This window comes from Haematobia irritans, chromosome 1, assembly GCF_050003625.1.
Source record: "Haematobia irritans isolate KBUSLIRL chromosome 1, ASM5000362v1, whole genome shotgun sequence".
Lineage (NCBI taxonomy): Eukaryota > Metazoa > Arthropoda > Insecta > Diptera > Muscidae > Haematobia > Haematobia irritans.
In genome coordinates this window covers 45,238,588-45,261,955 of record NC_134397.1, presented here as the reverse complement: position 1 = coordinate 45,261,955, position 23,368 = coordinate 45,238,588, and the positions used below count along the sequence as shown (strand labels likewise).

Here is a 23,368-nt window from a genome sequence, read left to right as displayed (position 1 = left end):
ACAAAATTGGCTATGAGAAATCTTAGTTAGCAATTTAATTTTTAAGATTTCTTTTAAGTAAAACAAAAACATTTTTTAAAAAACGATATATGCTATACAAAATTGCCTATGATATATCTTATACCCTGTTTCTGTATGTCGAACCAAAACCCAGTCGACTGAAAAGCAGTCACTCGAATTCCAATCAATTTGGGTTTCTCTAATTTTGAAAGTTCCTATCGTTTGTATGAGAGTACATTGATTATCAAAAATGAGTATTTTCAAATTTTTTGCCTATGAATTTGAAATTCAAATTTCAAAACTGTTTTTACTTTTTTCTTGACACTTATGGTATATGTTCGTTTGCTACTCGGCAACAAAATATGAAGTGACTTGCCTGTCGACATAGAGAAACCCAAATAATTTTTTTTTCATTTGAAATATTCTCGTTCGACATACAGAAACAGGGTATTAGTTGGCAATTTGATAGCTACAATATAAATTCAATAAAATAAATGCAAAACCATATTCCTATTGTTACATATCTACTTAACTGATATTCCTACTGTCCCCACTACTACACCTAACTACTGTCACTATAATCAATTTTATAGAAATATATATTATTCATTTTTAAATTAAATAAAATGAATGAAAATACAAACACTGTAAATAGTTCAAATCAATCTATAAATAGAAGCTAAATTCTATGGGAAAAAATAAATTCTTTATATCTTGTATAGTACTGAAAATAGATCAATTATTTTCTTCAACGTCTTCTACAATTTTAAGTATTAATCATTCATAAAATCACTTTACTATGGAACATAAATACATTTTTTTCTTCAACTTCTTTTACCTTTAATCATTCATAACATAATTTCACTTTGAAATTTTAATCCCTAAAATGTCTTATTTTAAGAAAATTCCTGAAAAGCTATTTTTTAGCTTGTCTCTCTCTCTCCTTTAGTATTAAGTAAATCCATTCATTAGCATTTGTTTTTCTATACAAGTTTTATGTAAATTTTTCATACTTAACCCAAAATACTGATAATCTTCCACAATGTCTAGGCATATACGCATTTGCACATTGTATTGGATCTTTTTCGCTGTCACAATTTCATGGATGAAAAGAAATACTACCGGCCTGGTAGCAAGCGGTATTCTATCATAAAACACTAGCCTTTTTTATTGTGGCATAGAAGACAAAAAAAAACAAACACCACATAAACACACAAATTTTCAGCGGCATATTAATTTAAGTGTACAAGTATTACTTGAACTGAAGTGATTCTCTCTATTTAGTAGTAGAGGCCAAGAGGTTCTTTGCTCGCTAGATGCGTTTTGTTGTTATATTATTTAATTTGTTGTTTTATTATTTTATTTTTGCTATTGTTGTTTTCATCATCATTCAGTTTCATTATTTTTAATAGTTTATAATGTGATCTGTGTTGTCGCCAAGAATTTTTTTCGTTAGCCTAAGTGGGGTGTGACTGACGTTGACACACACTCTACACCATATACTCACATCACAATACAACAACGAGTCCGAGTCAAAGCAATCACAGTCCCATCACCTCAGTCTGTTAGACAGTCAGTCTTCATCACCAACATCCTTCCTTTCTCTGTATTTTATGCATGATCTCCTGAGTTATAAGAATCAAAAAACCAACAAAATACTTAGTTTCTTACTACCACTAGACATGTCTTTCTTAATGTTTGCCTCTCGGTCTAAGACCAAAACGAAAAAAATAACATTTTTTTCTTAAGACCACAAAAAAAGCAAAACAACCTCAGAAACAATAACAAAAAAAATACATGACATGATAGCAAAAAATATAAACAGATATATAGGTCTTTTTTGTTTCTTCTGTTAAATATACGATCAGTGAATAGTATATATGCCTCTTGAAATGAGGATCATTATGACCATAAATACACTGTTTGGCAAAATTTTAAATACAATTCTTTTTTATTTATTTTCTATTTGAAAATAGTCGGAGAGAAATCTTGAATCTTGCAAATAAGTATTGATATAAATGATTTATTTTAAATATGAATGATTAGGATTTTTTGTTAAAAGTTTCCAACAATAGAATGGGTCAGTAGGAATATCGCTCTTTACTCGTAGTAGATAGGGACAGTAGGAATATCGATACATACACCGGACGTATTAAACAATCAAACGGAGATTCTTGATCATCTCCGTTTGATTGTTTAATATTGAACGGTAAAGATAAAATTTATAATAACATTACAAATCCCACAATAAATAGGAAATAAAAATGCTTCTACAAAATTTTGATAGATAGAAGACATACAGCCAATTTCTCATATACGAATAGAATTCCCAATACAGCTGAATTTATAAAGGAAAATCAGCTGTTTTTGGCATATCAGTCGAACAAGTTTTCGTTTCGGATATGAGAAATTGGCTGATAATGTCGATTCCTATAGTATATGAAAATAAAATTCAGTAAGGCTATCGGAAATATGCACGGAGTTAATAGGAAAATACAACATAATTTCAACACTTAAATTCGGAGAAGAAAGAATAGCGTTGAGTACCGACAAAGAAATATGAATAAACTGGGTTGGGTCATTAGGACTATCAATACTTTCACTTGGCTTATCGGGGAAATTTTAAAGAGAGAGCATCAAAAAGTTGCAAAGTAAGGGCAAATATAAAGGAATGCATTAAAAGTAATTATATTTAATATTTTAAATAGAGGATTCAAGTACATTCATCCGTATAGTAGATGAGGACAAGAGGAATATCGTTGTATTCCTCTTGTGGGGACGGCAGGAAAATACATATATCATTAGAAAAATGAAAAGTAGCAGTAAACGTCAAATATTAGTTTTATTTAGTTTAGTTTTATAAGATTCTATATAATTAAGTACGTAGTAGATAGGGACAGTTGGAATATCTATACATATCGTAGATGGAGGTGGTAGAAACATCAACGTTTTTGCTATATTCTTGAAATCCTTAAAACTAGTGTTAATTTAAATGAACATTGACTTCGTAAATACATATTATTAAATAGAAGAATTAGATATATTCAACCGTATAGTAGATGAGGACAAGAGGAATATTGTTTTATTTAGATGGGGACGGCAGGAAAATATATATATCATTAGAAAAATTAAAAGTAGCGGTGAAGGTCGAATATTAGTTTTATTTAGTTTTATAAGATTCTATATAATTAAGTACGTAGTAGATAGGGACAGGTAAAATATCTATACATATTGTAGATGGAGGTGGTAGAAACACCAATTCCTCTACGTTTTTCCTATATTCTTGAAATCCTTAAAACTAGTGTTAATTTAAATGAACATTGACTTCGTAAATACATATTATTAAATAGAAGCATCAGATACATTCGTCCGTATAGTAGATGAGGACAAGAGGAATATCGTTGTATTCCTCTTGTGGGGACGGCAGGAAAATACATATATCATTAGAAAAATGAAAAGTAGCAGTAAACGTCAAATATTAGTTTTATTTAGTTTAGTTTTATAAGATTCTATATAAGTAAGTACGTAGTAGATAGGGACAGTTAAAATATCTATACATATTGTAGATGGAGGTGGTAGAAACATCAATTCCTCTACGTTTTTGCTATATTCTTGAAATCCTTAAAAAAAAGTTTTAATTTAAATTAACATTGACTTCGTAAATACATATTATTAAATAGAAGCATCAGATATATTCATCCGTATAGTAGATGTGGACAAGAGGAATATCGTTTTATTTAGATGGGGACGGCAGGAAAATACATATATCATTAGAAAAATGAAAAGTAGCGGTAAACGTCAAATATTAGTTTTATTTAGTTCAGTTTTATAAGATTCTACATAATTAAGTACGTAGTAGATAGGGACAGTTGGAATATTTTGAAAGAAATCCTATCAAAATAATACTATTATCACATAAATATAGTCTTAAATTGCACTTAAACTATTATTTTCAAAAGATTTTATATCACTTCAATTAAAGCAAATTCTAGAATTAAGATATTTACCATTTTTAAGCATTTTATAAAAAGATGAAAAAAAAGCATTATTATTTTACTACCTGAATAAATAAATAAAATTTTATATAATTTTGTATAAAGTAGATGGGGACAGTAGGAATATCGATCGATTTGGTAGAATAGAAATATAGATTCCTATATAAACACTAAATATATCAAACATAATTTTATATAATTTTCCGAAACAATTTTCCTAAAATTTGGCGCATTTAAATATACATAGAACCTATACATATCGAAATTAGAAGTTATTATAAACTTTTTTTCAGATTTTTTTATGTCTAAAATTTCTATTCATGAAATTCTACATAAATAACTTTAGTTACAAACCAATGCAATCAGTGCCTTTGCTTTATATCCCATTGAACATTTGTTAGCCAGTGTTATATGTATACTTTTTTATAATACGAGTGATTTTTTCACCCGTCTTATTCATTTTGTCCATTCTCTGTCTCTATGACAGCTTTCATTACATTTCTTCGACTAAGATATATATGTGTACATATATTTTGCATTAAATTTGATTTATGCATAAATTTCTTGTAGCCATATTGGACATTATATGTGGCGACCTAAAATCAGATCTTTCTTAGTTATTTTTTTTTTTTTTTTTTTAGCAGATTGAATTTTGTTCCAACGTTAACTCAATCTTTGTAAGCAATGACATTTTGATGCATTATAAGGAAATTACTGGCTTAGCTGGCTTAAGTTTGAGTGTTTCATGACTTGTGGGATTTAGTTTTTTGTTTTGTATAATAAAGTAATTATAAGGTTGGGTATGTTGTTTTTTTTTTTTTTAATATACCGACTTATTTATTTAAAAAATTTATAAGAAACTTAGCACATGTTGAGAATTAGCAAAAAGTGGAACTTCAAAGATTTCTTTACCAATGATTAATAGGACATAAAAACCGTAACTTTAACACCTTTACATCAACAATTGATTAACACATCTCTATATCTCGGTAAATGCCAAAACAATGCAAGTGCTTTGTTCTGAAGATATCTCAATTAAAATATTAAACTAAAATGATTAATAGCTGTAATTATTTAGGTTTTTTTTTCTATTGATAATTTCAAAAATATAAATTATTTTTCTCTTATACTTCAATGCTGATTAATTTGAGGAATAGGTCGAAAACCTTAGTTGTTAGTGCCTTCATTTTTTGTATTTATTTTCATAATTTATTATGATTTTAAATAAACTAATAATAATAATAATAATAATAATAATTTCAGGAAAATTTATTTTTAATAAAAACAAACATTTTAGTTTTTTTGTAATAATGGAAATTTTGTATTTTAAATATGAACAAAAATACTTTAAAAATAAATAAAAAATGATGTTAATATTTAGCCTAACCAAAAACGAAAATTCCAAAATATTAGAAAAAAAAAACTTTCAATAAAAATTATTATTATTTTTAATAACATTATGCAAATTATAAATAATATTTTTTTTTATTCTCTTGGTTTTCTTAGGTCACATGTTATTTTTCTGATTAGCTGTTTTTTTAATTGGCAAAGAAGTAATTTTAAATTGTCATTACAAGCCCTAAGGCTACTTGTCTTGATTTAACTGGCGTCTAGCCCATAGAACACAAAATCATACCACATAACCCATTTATAATTGTCTCTTATCTGCAATATATGTACACAGAATAGAAATAATGAAAAGCTACAAATCATTAAAGGAAACTGGTTTGAATTTGATAACCATTTCCCTTGCAACTATTCTGATTACCTTTTTATGGACTGACATACTGCCACTACCACCACATATGAGGAACATAATAAATAAATCATAAAATATCAATTAAAATTGTTAAATGAACCCCCCTTTCTGACTTCTTGAGAAATACTATCTATTGGGAGTTTAGTTAATTTTTTGCTTCCACTATATGATTATTTTTTAGTTGTTCTTAAATAAACATCAAATTTGCCATTTGTGTTTTCCTTTCATTTATGACTGCTGTGTGTGTGTATTTTTTTTTTTTTTTGCTTAAGTGTGTGCATAACATTTTGAATGTCGATTGTCTACTTAATGGCTCCAATAACTGACATTGTTGATGTTTGCCTTTGTTATTTTAATATGTCTAAGTGCGATTTTTTTAGCCTGCAATTTTTTTCTTTCGGTTTTGATGTAGATTTATATGGATTTTTATGCAATTTATGTCTGAGTGGAGCATATAAGTCGGATAAAAACAAATTTTGTTTTTTAATAATAAAGCTTTTTTTATACAAATAAATTTGTAGGAAGGGGTGTTGTGGTATCAAGATTAAGATATGCCAAAAACGTTTTTAAATTGGCTATTAAAAAATGGGAGGATTAAATTTACTTTTGGCATCTACAAAAAAAAAGAGGATTTAACACTTGTGCAAAGACCAAAAGCAAATAATTAATAAAAATATATACATAAAACAAATAAGCAAATAATATTAAATATGAGTATATCACAATATTACTGCAGACATGGAAAAAAGTAAAAAATATATACAAAACTAAAAAAATATAAAATAAAAATTTTAAATAAAAAAATCTAAATAAAATTAAAAAAAAACAATAAAAAATATATGTAACAAATTAAAAAAAAAAATAAAAATTACACATAACTAAATATGTATTTCTAAATATATTCATTAATATCAAAAAATTTTATTTTGTTCGAAATAAGGAAATCCTATTTTAAAAATAAATAATAAATATATAAAAATGTTCACCATATTAAACTTACTTCAATCATTTAATTAACACTCTATTGGAACTATATTTATATTTTCGTATAGTTATAGATACTTCATATCTATTTTTTTTTTTATTAAAAATTATTATATATAGAAAATTGTTTAACTTATAAAAAAAAAAACATCCGAAACTTTCCATATAAGTTGTAATCCACACTAACCGCCTAGTCCCTGATCGCATAGCATAAGCTTACCGCTAGTCTATCATTCACTCAGCGGGCCATAAAATATTAAAATTGGGGAGATATCCCTAGAACAGTTGGAGTTGGTCGTCTGAAAGGTTGGGTCATTTGAGATGTGATGGTTATTAGGTTTAAAGTATCATGAATAAGGCACAAAAAAAGTAAATAAATGCCTTAAGTATTAAAAACCGAGAATAAATAAAAAATAATAAAATAAATCAATTTAATGGGAATTTTTATAAAAATTTGAAGAAAAACATTTTTTTTAATTATTACTATTTTAAAAAAATGGTTTCCCTCAAATTTTTATAAAAATTCCCATTATATTAATTATTAAAATATAAACCGAAAATAAAAAAAAATATAAAATAAATCAATTTAGTTGGAATTCTTATAAAAATTTGAGGAAAAATATTTTAATAAATTATTACCATTAAAAAAAATGTTTTCCCTCAAATTTTTATAAAAATTCCCATTATATTAATTATTGTAACCCTAATTAAGATGGATATTATTTGAACTATTGAAATCTGCACTATAATCATAAGACACTGTCTTGCTGTGTAGAAATATACAAATAAATAAATTAAATCACATTAATTTAAATTAAATTATATAAAATTAAATAATAGTAATTTAATAATTTAACAAAATGAATGATGCATTAAATTAGTTAATTACAAAAAACCATAACAGTTAAATTCAATTAAATAGAATATCTTAATATTAAAAACAAAATTCTATTATGTTTAATTAAATTAGACTATACTTAAGTAATATTATATATTCTTAATAATGTTTATGAAATAAAATCAAAACTAATTAAAATAATTAATTAAAATCTAATTTAATTAAACTGTATATTTTATTGAAAAATTTACAATAAATTGTGTAATTTCTAATAATAAATAATTACATTAGACTAATTATTATTTATTTTTATTTTATTAGCTATTAAATGATGTAAAGGTAAACTAAATTATATAAAATTAAAAAAAAAATTAATTAATTTAACAAACAAAACATAAAAATAAATTTAAATAAAATTGAATATTTTAAATAAATTATATATATTATATTCTCAATAAAAAATAGCGAAATTAGACCAAAGTGAAGTATAATTATTTATACCAAATAATGTAAATTAAAATAAATCAAATATAATAATTAATTAAATTAAAAAAAAATCCAATTAAATAGAATATTTTTATATTTTTAAACATATTATGAAAATTAAAAAAAAAATGTATTATTTTATTTATTATTATTTATTATTTATATTTATTTTATTATCTATTAAATGATGTAAAGGCTAACGAAATTATATAAAATTAAAAATAATTAAATTATAAATAAAAATCAATTTAAAATAAATTGAATATTAAAAAAAATAAATTAAAAATTAACTAAATCATATAAAAGTAAATAATAGTAATTTATATATTTAACAAAATAAATAAATTAATTAAAAAATAGTTAAACTCAATTAAGCAGAATATCTGAATATTACAAAAATAGATATTATTTTTAATTAAATTAGACTACACTTAAGTAAAATTATATATTCTTAATAATCTTTATTAAACTAAATCAAAATGAATTAAACTAATTAATTAAAATCTAATTTAATTAAACTGCATATTTTAATGAAAATTAAAAAAAATGTATTTTTATTAATTGCATTCAACTATTTATTACTTATATTTATTTTATTATCTAAGTGCATACGAAATTATATAAAATTAAAAATAATTAAACTATAAATAAAAATTAATTTAAATTAAATTGAATATTCTAAATAAATTATATCAATTATATTTTTAATAATAAATAGAGAAATTAGACCAAAGTGAAGAAGAATCATTTATTCCAAATAATTTAAATTAAATTAAATTAATTAAAATTAACAATTAATTAAATAAATAAAATCAATTACATTGAATATTAAATTGAATATTAAATTAATTAAATAAATAAAATCAATTACATTATTTTTAAACAAATTATGAAAATTAAAAAAAAAAATATTAATTGCAATAAACTATTTATTATTTACATTTAATTTTATTATCTATTAAATGATGTAAAGGCTTACAAAATAATATAAAATTAAAAATAATTAAATTATAAATAAAAATTAATTTAAATTAAATTGGATATTTTTTTTATTAAAAATATAAATTATATTTTTAATAATAAATAGCGAAATTAGACCAAAGTGAAGTAGAATTATTTATTCCAAATAATGTTAATAATGTTAATAAATTTAATCAAATTTAATAATTAATTAAATTAAAAAATAAATTCAATTAAATTGAATATTTTTATATTTTTAAACTAATTATGAAAATTAAAAAAATATATATATTATTTTATTAATTGCATTAGACTATTTATTATTTATATTTATTTTATTATCTATTTAATGATGTAAAAGCTAACGAAACTATATAAAATTAAAAATAATTAAATTATAAATAAAAATTAATTTAAAATAAATTTAATATTTTATATAAATTATATTTTTAATAATAAATAGTGAAATTAGACCAAAGTGAAGTAGAATTATTTATTCCAAATAATGTTAATAAAATAAAATCAAAATTAATAATTAATTAAATTAAAAAATAAATTCAATAAAATTTAATATTTTTATATTTTTAAACAAATTATGAAAATAAAAAAAATATTATTTTATTAATTGCATTAGACTACTTATTATTAATATTTATTTTATTATCTATTAAATGATGTAAAGGCTAACGAAATTATATAAAATTAAAAATAATTAAATTATAAATAAAAACTAATTTAAATTAAATTAATTATATGAATTATATTAATAATAAATAGAGAAATTAGTGCAAACTGAAGTAGAATTATTTATTCCAAGTAATGTTAATTAAATTAAATAAAAACTAATAATTAATTAATAACAACAAAAAATACATTCAATTAAATTAAATTAAATTAATTAGTTAAATTAAATTAATTAATTAAAATAAATTAATTAAATTAAATTAAATTAAATTTTTCTATTTTTAAACAAATTATATTGATTTAATAACGAATAATTAAATAATATAAATTAATTTATAGCATACATTATGATTTTGTTTTAAATTAAGTTAAAATAAATGAAATTACTGTAATCAAGTTAAGTTAAATTAAATCACATTTAATATATCATAATAATTCCATTTATTAATAATTATATTTTCGATAAAAATTAAAATATACCATCCCAAAAAAAATCAAATCTTATGATCTTATGGTTATTTCTTTTAAAATATACAAAAAAGATACCATAGCAGTATAGTGACTATCTCTATTAAAAGCTTTTGACTAAACCATAACACTTCAGTCCAATGTAGAATTTAGAAAAATAATAAAATTCCAAAAAAAATATATCAACATATAATCACGAATCTTGGCTTATGCTTTATTAATTTGCAATATAATTTTTTGCCGCTTCTATTTTTTCTTTTTGCATTGCTCTGGCCAAGACGAGCCATGGATTTAATGAATGAATTGAATAAACCCAGAAAATGATAGAGAACAGAATATCGGCATATCGACCAACTTATTATTAAAGACATACCATAAAAGACAATTTTTATGGCAATTTTAGTAGAATATAGACAAGTTCAATATTCAGATAGATAGCAACTTTCATGGAGATCGCAACACTGATGCCAAAGGTGTTGGTGGTATTCATTTGGGGTCCAGCGGAAACTTGTTTCGTTTCGTTTCTTTTTTTTAGTTTTTGCTTCATTTTGATTTTTTTATATCACACTTTTCTGTCTCCTCATGGTAGATTCACGGTGTCTAGAGGCTTTAGAATTCGTGATGTTTCTTTCTGCAGCTTCATACGTTTTTAAAGGAGTGTCAATTGCCTTTACAACACCATAAGAACAGTGCAGACTTCAAACTAAAAAAAAAGAAATACCACGGCTGTAAGCCATTATATTCACCTAAGAACAACGATCCATCGTCAGACTTAGCACTCATAGTACTTATAAATTTATTTTGTTTAAAAATTTTTTTGTTTTTTGGTTTGTAGGAAAGATTTCAGGTTTAAATGTCTTGTCTTCATTCATTTGGTTTTGTTCTTTTCATATTGTTTTAGACTTTTTTAGGGGGGTCCATGGTTTCACAAAAAAAAAAAACTAAATGAATGAATGAATTTCGGAAACAAAAACCCTAACAAAAAAAGCACAAAAAACAAAAACAAAACTCAAATCGTGTTTGATTACTATTTAAGGTTGTTTTTCATTGAGATTTGGGGTTTTTGGCTTTTTATTCATAATTTCTTTAGTTTCCTACTCACCAGCACACGTTTAGAGTTTCATTTGTTTTATGACGATATTTTATGAATGAAATTCTGCTTTTTTGTGTGGGGAGGGGGGGGGGGGACTGTCACAGCTTCTTATGTGTCATGTTATTATCGATTCTGTCGATTTTAGTTTTGAAAATTTACGTTTATTTTGTGTTTTTCTCAATCTTTGAATGGTTTCTTGGGTGTGCGCGTGTAATAATCTATAGATAAGTTGTTCTTAGACTAATGCTGATTTTTTGTTGTTTGTTTGTTTGTTAAAATATATTAACAACGATTTACATAAATTAATTATTTATAGACTTGCTTGATGTGGTAAATGTAAATTTTGGATATATTCTTGAAACAAAAACAACGGTTCTTTAAGAGGTTTGAGTGATTTTGCAAACCCCCCAAAAATTCAGGAAAATTATAACATAAATAGAGAATCTCTAAACAAGTTTCAATTTACAGAAGCTTTTTAATTTAAAATTTAAAACACGATGAAGACAAAGGCAATATAAGCAAGAATATAAGAAAAGTAGCATATACTAAATACAACTTTTGTGTTATTTTGGAAAAATGAGTTCATTTAATTTGAAAAATGTTTCATTTGAATTGAAAATGATATATAAATACATAATTTATTTTTTTTGTTTTAGAGAGTATGGTATTTCAATCGGTCTTGGTTTGATTTTTCTGAATTTGATTTATTTTAATTAATTTATTTAAAACCATTTATATTTAATTATTTTCTCCTAACATTTAAATTATAATTGTCGATGCAAAATGTTTTTTTTTTAATTCTTTCAAAGGCAATCCACCATATCAAATGCATCTTTAGAATTAGATTTACTTTTATTCGATTGAAATAATTTCTTAGAACAAGTTTATTATTTATAGTCCAAGTCAATTTATAATGATTGCATTCATATGCCTTTAGGTGTTGAAAGATGGACAGAGAATGGGTTTGAATGAAATTAGAGCAGAATCACATGTTCTGATTCGAGTATCGACAAAATTGCCTTTCTACAAAAAAAAGAGAATTCACAAATAATTCACGAAATATAAAATGTGATAAATATGCCACGAAGATTTAACTTCCCAGTAAAAAAAATAAATTGGAAGTTCTTCTAAAGGCACAAGCAAAAAAATTTTGAATGTTCTTCTAAAGGCACAATTGTAAAAGCACTTCCAAAAATATTCTCCCAAAGATGTTCTTTATTTTAAGTGCCCGGGAAATTCATTTGAGTAAATTTTTATATAATTCGCTTTTTCATGTTTTTAATAGGAAATTTAAAATTTTATTGTTTCAAAGAGGTTAAAAACAGATTAATAATTAATAACATAGTGCAAATTATTTAAATTTTACCAAAAAATATGCTAAATCCTTTCTTTCGAATTTTTGAATATATTTCATGCCAAACGTTCCAGACAAGCTTTTTAATGCATTAAAAATCATAAAAAATTTTAACAATTATTTATTTGTAAAAATATCACAAAATTTCTTAATTCACATCCACAACACTGGATTCGCATCGCACCTTCAGAATTGATGCAAATTCAGTGCAACGGCTGTTGAAATGGTGGACATCCGTCCTATGACAAGTTCATAGCCTCTCTTCAATTTGGCACCACTTCCGGATCCAAAAAAAAAAACATTTTCACTAATTTTGTTGGCGATGCTTTTTGGCAGGGTTATGGAATAGTGTAGTTATTGAGATTATTTGTTAAATTTATAAAATTATCTGAAAAAAAAAAAAAATAATTAAAAAATTCATTTAATTAAATTGGAAAACTTTATAATTTTTAATTTAAAATCTTTCAAATATTATCAAATTAATGAATTTCCATCCCAGCGAAAAAAATTGGAAGTTGTTCCACAAACATTTCTTTTAAGGCCCATCCCAGAATCCCCCATCGAGTTTTTTCAACTTCCGATGCAGTCCTTTTGGACAAGTCTACAAACATTTCTTCTAAAGCGCATCGTGGGATCCCCCAATATTTTTTTTCCACTTCTGATGCAGTCCTTTTGGACAAGTGCACAAACATTTCTTCTAAAGCGCATCTTGGGATCCCCCAATGATTGTTTTCTACTTCCAATGCAGTCCCTGCGGACAAGTGTTAGAAAAAACCCAATCAGGCTATTTTAAGTGCACATTTTGGACAATTAAAGTTTACAAAAAAATAGAAAACTAATAAAAAAAAATAGAAAATTAATAAAAAAGTAAAAAAAATAATAAAAATAAAAATAAATTTCATTCCCGCTGGGATTTGAACCTGTGCCGTTTGACTTTTTCCCTTCCATGGAAGTTCTTTTGAGAAAGTTTTGCAAATTACGAGAATTTTTAATTTTTTTGTTGATTTTTAATGGAAGAAATAAATATATTTATACGAAAATATATGCCGAAAATAAAAACTAAAAACGATGCATAACATAGAAAAATATTTGATAAAAAAATTGCCGCTGGTGAGATTTGAACCTGCATTTCTTATTTTTTCGTTCACACTAATAAAGAACATCTCGAGAATCAATTAGAATGTTATTCCTTGGTGTTACAAACCTTTGAATTGACCTTTCGACGCTTTATGTTCAATGGCGTTTGTGGCTGAGTGTGCTAAGGCGTTCTGTTATGGTGCCTGCGAACCCAGGTTCAACACCTGCTCGAAGCGAAAAAGTTTTTCAAATTGTAAAAATTAGATAAAAGAAAAATAATAGTGTTAATAAAACATATGGATGAAAAAAAAAGTGAAATAGGTTGAAAAAAAAAATTTTTTCGCTTTTTTTAATTTATTCATTCAAATTAACTTCCAGGGCACAACTTCTAAAGCAATGCAAAGGATCCAAAAGGAGTACTATGACAAGCCCATGTAAAATTTATTGGAGATGATCCAAGTTTGCACTACTTCCGGATCTCGGATTGGGTATCCAAACTACTTTTATGGAAGCTCTTTTTTTGATGGGTTTTTAAGTTCGAGGTCTTTTGAAGATTACCATTTTATTTATTTATCCCAATATTTTCTATTTTTGAATTGCTTCTTCATGGGGTCTACAATAGATTTTATTAAAATAAAAAACATTAATAAAAAAAATTTTAGAAATATCGCAAAAACATCTATTATTAATTTATTATTAGTAGTAATACTGTCCAAGGAAATCGAATTAAATTATTTTTATTATTATAAATTAAATTTTTCAAATAGATTAAAATTCTTTTTTTTTCATTCTTGAATCATGAACGCGGTGTTCATGATTTTATCCTCGATTTAGCCTTAACGAAAAGTATGTTAAGGCTACTTAATGACCATATTTAATTATTGTGCGATTCTAAGATCGATTTCATTTAAAGTCTTATTATGGCGTTTATACATGGCTTGTTAAATTTAATTTGTATTACACAATTTTTTAACAATTAATCAACAATTTCTCAATTTATCGATTAGTTTCCCAACACGATGGATACTTCATGAAACCAAGAAAAAAACCAAAAAAAAAAAAAAAACAATAAATAAATAACAAACAATTAAATTTAAAAAAAGAATACTTACCTATTCATTGAGACTATGGGATTAAACATCATAGCGAAAAAAAGCCTAAATACTCACCCACATAAGTATCTTATAAGAGTGGCGTCTCACAACGCCACGAAACTTGACATACAAATCTACAAAACGGCCAACTCACTGACCGCGCGTAGAAACGATCGATGTCTGTCCCATAGTCAAAACATAAATACACAAACAAAATGTGACAGCTGTCATTGAGGCGAACATAAACAATTAAATTAAAATCGATTAAATGTTTGTTGGTGAAGGAAACAGAAACTATGCCCTCCTTCCCCGTATAACAATAAAATCGCCATCAATGACAAGATGACAAAAAAATAACAAACAATTGAATTTTTATTTATTTTTTTTTGTTCTTCTATTTTATTTCAAAATGATTAAATGACAAACGGTAGAAAGTTAAATGACTAGGAGGACCTACTGCCAGACCCAGCATACACAATTGCAATTCAATTTTTGTCAAAAACATTTTGCTTCCCATATCAATACCATCGTTATTGAATTAAAATTGACAGTAGACTAACGCGTGACAAATACTCATCCTCATCAGTACTAGTCATATTATTATTGGCAAGAATTTTTACTACTGACCCACATTTTCCCATACGGTGGGAATTGAAAATGAAAACGTAACAAAATTTTTACGAATAAAAAAATATAAAATAAAATGTGGACATATGGTTACTGTATTTTGGAAATGTATGTTCTGGTCAACCATCCATGTGAACATTTAATTGAAAATTGAAGACACACGCAGTGATGAGATCCTCTACCATCACCACCTCATCAAGATGTTGGAGGTTGTTTTTTTTTTTTTGTTTTTCTATTTTCATCTGTGGTCACCAATGCATGGGAATTGGTTGAGGATTTTTTTTTTACGTTTCATGAAAATTGGCGCCACATTTTGTTGTCTTCAAACGAAATCATTATTTAAGTAAATTTATTTAAAACTATAAAAATTTAAAGCCATTTTTTCGTAGATGATTTGTAAATAAATTTAATTAAAATATGGAAGGTGAGGTAATGGGTTTTTTGTTCTTCAACAAGAGATGGACATGGGAATAGAATTTTTGTTTAAAATAAATATGCTTTTTGTGGATAAGTTGACTGCAAATGTACTTCTTAATTAGTTTATGTGCAGATTAGCAAATGAATTACAGTGGGTTATACATAAATGCAAATATTTCTGTTCTTCATATTGATGATGATTTAATTTAAAATAATTGATTAGAATTTAATTTCATTTACATTCTTTTGTTTAATAAAATTTAATGGTAATTATTTTTTTTTTGTTATTTCATTTAATATAATTTTAACTTAATTTAAATTAACATATATTTTAATTTTAGTTTTATCGAATGTTTTTATTAATATTTTTAATTAAAATTCTAAAATTCAATTTAGGGAAATTTTGTAATATGTTGAATAAGTAACGAATTTTAATTCAATTAAATTTAATTTAAAATAAGTAAAGTTAATTTCATTTTATATGCTTTATTTAATTTTATATTTATATTTATATTTATATTTATATTTATATTTATATTTATATTTATATTTATATTTATATTTATATTTATATTTATATTTATATTTATATTTATATTTATATTTATATTTATATTTATATTTATATTTATATTTATATTTATATTTATATTTATATTTATATTTATATTTATATTTATATTTATATTTATATTTATATTTATATTTATATTTATATTTATATTTATATTTATATTTATATTTATATTTATATTTATATTTATATTTATATTTATATTTATATTTATATTTATATTTATATTTATATTTATATTTATATTTATATTTATATTTATATTTATATTTATATTTATATTTATATTTATATTTATATTTATATTTATATTTATATTTATATTTATATTTATATTTATATTTATATTTATATTTATATTTATATTTATATTTATATTTATATTTATATTTATATTTATATTTATATTTATATTTATATTTATATTTATATTTATATTTATATTTATATTTATATTTATATTTATATTTATATTTATATTTATATTTATATTTATATTTATATTTATATTTATATTTATATTTATATTTATATTTATATTTATATTTATATTTATATTTATATTTATATTTATATTTATATTTATATTTATATTTATATTTATATTTATATTTATATTTATATTTATATTTATATTTATATTTATATTTATATTTATATTTATATTTATATTTATATTTATATTTATATTTATATTTATATTTATATTTATATTTATATTTATATTTATATTTATATTTATATTTATATTTATATTTATATTTATATTTATATTTATATTTATATTTATATTTATATTTATATTTATATTTATATTTATATTTATATTTATATTTATATTTATATTTATATTTATATTTATATTTATATTTATATTTATATTTATATTTATATTTATATTTATATTTATATTTATATTTATATTTATATTTATATTTATATTTATATTTATATTTATATTTATATTTATATTTATATTTATATTTATATTTATATTTATATTTATATTTATATTTATATTTATATTTATATTTATATTTATATTTATATTTATATTTATATTTATATTTATATTTATATTTATATTTATATTTATATTTATATTTATATTTATATTTATATTTATATTTATATTTATATTTATATTTATATTTATATTTATATTTATATTTATATTTATATTTATATTTATATTTATATTTATATTTATATTTATATTTATATTTATATTTATATTTATATTTATATTAATATTTATATTTATATTTATATTTATATTTATATTTATATTTATATTTATATTTATATTTATATTTATATTTATATTTATATTTATATTTATATTTATATTTATATTTATATTTATATTTATATTTATATTTATATTTATATTTATATTTATATTTATATTTATATTTATATTTATATTTATATTTATATTTATATTTATATTTATATTTATATTTATATTTATATTTATATTTATATTTATATTTATATTTATATTTATATTTATATTTATATTTATATTTATATTTATATTTATATTTATATTTATATTTATATTTATATTTATATTTATATTTATATTTATATTTATATTTATATTTATATTTATATTTATATTTATATTTATATTTACATTTATATTTATATTTATATTTATATTTATATTTATATTTATATTTATATTTATATTTATATTTATATTTATATTTATATTTATATTTATATTTATATTTATATTTATATTTATATTTATATTTATATTTATATTTATATTTATATTTATATTTATATTTATATTTATATTTATATTTATATTTATATTTATATTTGTATTTGTATTTATATTTATATTTATATTTATATTTATATTTATATTTATATTTATATTTATATTTATATTTATATTTATATTTATATTTATATTTATATTTATATTTATATTTATATTTATATTTATATTTATATTTATATTTATATTTATATTTGTATTTGTATTTGTATTTATATTTATATTTATATTTATATTTATATTTATATTTATATTTATATTTATATTTATATTTATATTTATATTTATATTTATATTTGTATTTATATTTATGTTTAGTTTTAATTTTAGTTTTATTTTGGACCTTAAGTTTTTATCATTTTAATACAACTTAATTAAGCTTATTTTTAATTTAATTTAATTTCAATGGATTTTTTTATATAAATATTTTTTTCTTAGTATTTATTTCTAGAACTCAATTATATTAAATTCAATTTAATTTAAAATAATTTGTTTGTATTTAGTTTAATTTTGTATGTTTTTCTTTAAATTATATAATTTTATATAACAATTGTTTATTTATAATTTATTATTTATTTTTTAATTTTTTGTTACTTAATTAATTAATTTAATATAAATTAAATGTAATTTTATATTTATTTTCTAATGTTTTCAATTCAACATAACTTAGTTTATTTTAATTTAATGGAATTTAGTTAATGTAGACTTTTTCTTTATTTCAAATTTCTTGCATATGAAATTTTTTCTTTTATAAAATTTTATATAACAGTTTATTTTAATTTAATGGAATTTAGTTAATGTAGACATATTTTTTATTTCAAATTTCTTGCATATGATTTTTTTTTTATAAAATTATATATAACAGATATAATTTTATAAAAGAAAAAAAATTCTTTTCTTGTTGAGTTTTTTTGTAAATCGTTTTCAAATTTTTATATCAGAAAGAAAGAAACCAGTTTAAAATTTCCAAATACCATAGAAATGTAACAATACAACCTCCTCCCTCACCAATAACAGAGTTTTAAAGTCAATACTAACCTATTATTTTAAGATGATCATTTATTAGGATGAAAATTTCATATCTTGATATTTACTCAATCATTATATTGGTCATATGCATAAAATTGAAATAAAATTCATAACTCTATGATTTGTATATTTTCAATTTTTTTTTTGTTACCGTGTGAATATGTTAATGATCAACTGGTTGATGATCATTATCATTCCTTCTGATAATGATAATTATTTTCATAATTAAAGCATATAATAAACATTTATGTTTTGTTGTCTTTCTTTGACTGGTTTGCTGGGTTGGTTGCCCCGATCAACTGAGTGACAAACTATATGGTCAAATAGTTGGTTAGCTTGTTGAATATTTTGTGGTTGCGAATGAATATCATACAAAATACTAAAATAACAAAATCTAAATATACTTAAAATGTTTTTTTTTTTTTGAATTAAAAACAACTTTGTCTCAATTGTGGCGTCATCTGAGATTTTATATATTTTATAGTTTATTTATTTATTTTTTTTTTTTTGTATTTTATAAACAAATTGATAAATAAATTGTTTTAGCCCCGTAAAAACGGAAGTTGGGACAATTGTTTATAATGTTTTTTTTTCTTAATATTATTTTGTCTAGAGGTTTGTTATTTTAGATTTAAAATCACTTGAGCAATTTTGTACGAATTTTTATTTGGCGTTTAAGTTTTACTTTTTTGCTTAGGCAATAACTAATAATATTTTTTTTTAACATTTTTTGTGTTATTTTAGATTTTGTTTGTAAGATTTTTACGAATATACTATATTTTTTAATTGTCGTATTTTTTTGTAAAATTTAAATTAGTTTTTAATACAAGCTATAATTTCAAATAATTTTATTTTTTTGGTATTACTTTGGAGTTTTATTTTTTGTTTTACTAAAATCTATCATTATTTGATTTGTTTGAATTTGTCTTCTTTTTTAATTTGCATTTGAATTGCGTTTGGTTTTACCCCTTTCCTGGTTCCTCACATATTGAAAGTTGTCAGACGCGCCAAAAAATCACTACCCTTTAATTGCAGCAGTCTGCTTGCTATAGCTTATTTTAATGATCAAATAAATATGTATGTTATGTCTTTTTTTTTCACTTCCATTTGTATTTTTTTCTTTTGCTGAATATCTTGAGGACGGATGAGGACCCTTCATTCAAGTGTTAAAAGTGAAATTTCATGTCTCACACGATACATGTACGCCATGTACAAACAGCCGGCGGCGGCTATTGAAGCAAAAAGTAAAAAAACACACACACACACAAACTTAACGAAACACTTAACCAAAGCATTAAATGAAATGGAAAATTAATTGAAATTAGTTTATCTAAAAATACAAAAAAGCAAAACAACATAAAATTGGCCAAATTATTAAAATGTTTTAGGGCATATAGCAAAAAAAAATAAACAATTTGTTTTTACAAAAAAAAATGGATTATGAAACAACGTAATACTGACACATTTTCGTAACATAAAATAAATTAACATAAAATATGGAGATCTAAAATAGGACATAGGTGACAATATAATACCCTACACGAGGAAGTATTAAAAAGTTTTTTTTTTTACTGGTATCGTAAAGATTTTTTGGGTGTAACATATAAACTTTAAATTTTTATTTTTACAAATACATATAAAAAAACATTAAATTCTTACCAAATAGAGTTAATTTAGTTTAAATTAAAAAATTCTTCTATATGATCATCCACCAAAAAAATCTGCAAAAATCTTGGTCATACATACCAAATTAAAAAAAAATCGGTCATCCATCCATGTCATAAAAATAACAAATATCTTTAATATACAAATTATTTTAACCCTCTAATGCCCCAATTTTTTGCTATCTAATTAAATATTAAATGTTAACGACACAAAAGCAAGAAAACTAAGCAAAATACTGTATATGCTGCAAAATCTCTTGAACAGTTTCTACTAAGTTATCTTTTTAATTTACCCATTTTTGTTGTCTGCAGGTGTGTTTTACTAAAAACTTCCTTGGGCATTAGAGGGTTAATTATTTTAGTTTTTGGACTTACAATTTATTTATAAAACATTTTTTAATTGATTATGATTTACATAAAACCTCAATATAATCTTTCTAATTTGTTCTTTCTCTCCCGTTTTCTCTTATAGGTGGCGTAGCCCCTGGAACCCCATCAGCGGCCATGATCATGGAAGGGCTTGAAACCCTAGTGGCGCCATCGCATCACACATTCCTACTCACCGAATCAGCTGCTGCGGCGCATTTTAATGTTTTAAGCTTTGACACATGCCTCTTTAAAACATCCGCCCAGTCTAGCCCTTCAACGTCGGGCGCCACATATCTCACCACACCAACGAGCTTTGGCGGTGGCCCTTTGGGCACCCAAACTCTACTCCATTATAATCTCTCCACATCCACATCGTCCTCATTGTCACCCACATCGTTGGCCGAAAGTTCAGCAGCGAATACATCATCATCATCGTCCTCATCGGTGGCGGCCATTACAACCAATTCACGTCATCACAATCGTTTGGCCGCCATAACAGTATCACCCGAAACTCAGCAACAAGGTTCACCTGTACATCAGCAACAGCATCAGCATCATCATAATAGTCCATCGATTGCAAGTGCTGCTGTTACAATTTCTACACATACCGGTAGTGGTCGAAATTCAGCAACACATTTAAGTCTTTTGAATACCACACAACATAGTCCAGTGGCGTGTGCCAGTGTTGCATCGGGTGCTGATAGTGTGGATATTAAGCAATCGCAATTGGAAGCTCAACCGGGTGATTTGAATACACCAGTGACAACATCGAGTGATATACCCTCGTTTTTTGGGCCATCAACTGTGGTGGAACCACCACCAATAACAGGTGAGTGAATGAAAGAAATATTTAAAATCGATATCGATAAATGATATTTATCGATATAATATTTGCATTTCAATAATCGATTTGACATTGTACGATAATCGATATCGAAGATATAGGGTTTCCTATAGGGTAGTCAGTCTATCATATTAAAAACTTTATATTACGTTTTTTTATTATTATAAGAAAATATTTCAAAATCGAAGAACATTAGGGGAATAAAAAAGTATTGAAATATACCTATAAAATAATTTTAAAATATATAATAATTTATATAAAATAGGGTTCTCTACAAGGTAGTCCAAAATATAATTTTTAATAAATTTTTATACAAATAAATTAAAATAAAAATCTTAATATCTAAAAAGAGTATTGAAATATTATAACTTTAAAATCTTTAAAACATCGATATTTATTTTAATAATATTTAAAGACTCAATAAAGATTTCTTATAAAAAATAATATTGAAAAAACAACTTTCGCCTTTTTATACCCTCCACCATAGGATGCGGGTATATGAACTTTGCATTCCGTTTGTAACACATCAAAATATTGCTCTATGACCCCATGAAGTATATATATTCTGGGTCGTGATGAAATTCTGAGTCGATCTGAGCATGTCCGTCCGACTGTTGAAATCACGCTAACTTCCGAACGAAACAAGCTATCGCCTTGAAACTTGGCACAAATAGTTGTTATTGATGTAGGTCGGATGGTATTGCAAATGGGCCACTTTTACGTATAGGACCCCCAAATTTGGCTTGCGGAGCCTCTAAGAGAAGCAAATTTCATCCGATCCAGCTGAAATTTGCTACATGGTGTCAGCATATGATCTCTAACAACCATGCAAAAATTGGTCCACATCGGTCCATAATTATATATAGCCCCTATATAAACCGATCCCCCGATTTGGCTTGCGGAGCCTCTAAAAGAAGCAAATTTCATCCGATCCGGCTGAAATTTAGTACATTGTGTAAGTATATGGTCTTTAACGACTATGCAAAAATTGGTTCACATCGGTCAATAATTATATATAGCCCCCGTATAAACCGATCCCCCGATTTGGCTTGCGGAGCCTCTAAGAGAAGCGAATTTCATCCGATCCGGCTGAAATTTGGTACATGGTGTTAGTATATGGTCTCCAATGACCGTGCAAAAAATGGTCCACATCGATCCATAATTATATATAGCTGCCATATAAACCGATCGCCAGATTTGACCTCCGGAGCCTCTTGGAAGACCAAAATTCATCTGATTCAGTTGAAAATTGGT

At 23.2% G+C, this 23,368-nt stretch overlaps 1 protein-coding gene across 2 annotated transcripts in view; it reads left to right on the top strand.

Moving 5' to 3' along the window:
• Window positions 1-23,368, top strand: part of sr (zinc finger domain-containg protein striped) — a 383,455-nt gene that overhangs the window by 347,579 nt on the left and 12,508 nt on the right. For both annotated transcript variants that reach the window (XM_075290174.1, XM_075290175.1), the window contains one exon: window positions 21,374-22,099. In XM_075290174.1, coding sequence (XP_075146289.1) covers window positions 21,374-22,099 — 726 coding nt within the window. The remainder of the gene's footprint in view (window positions 1-21,373; window positions 22,100-23,368) is intronic.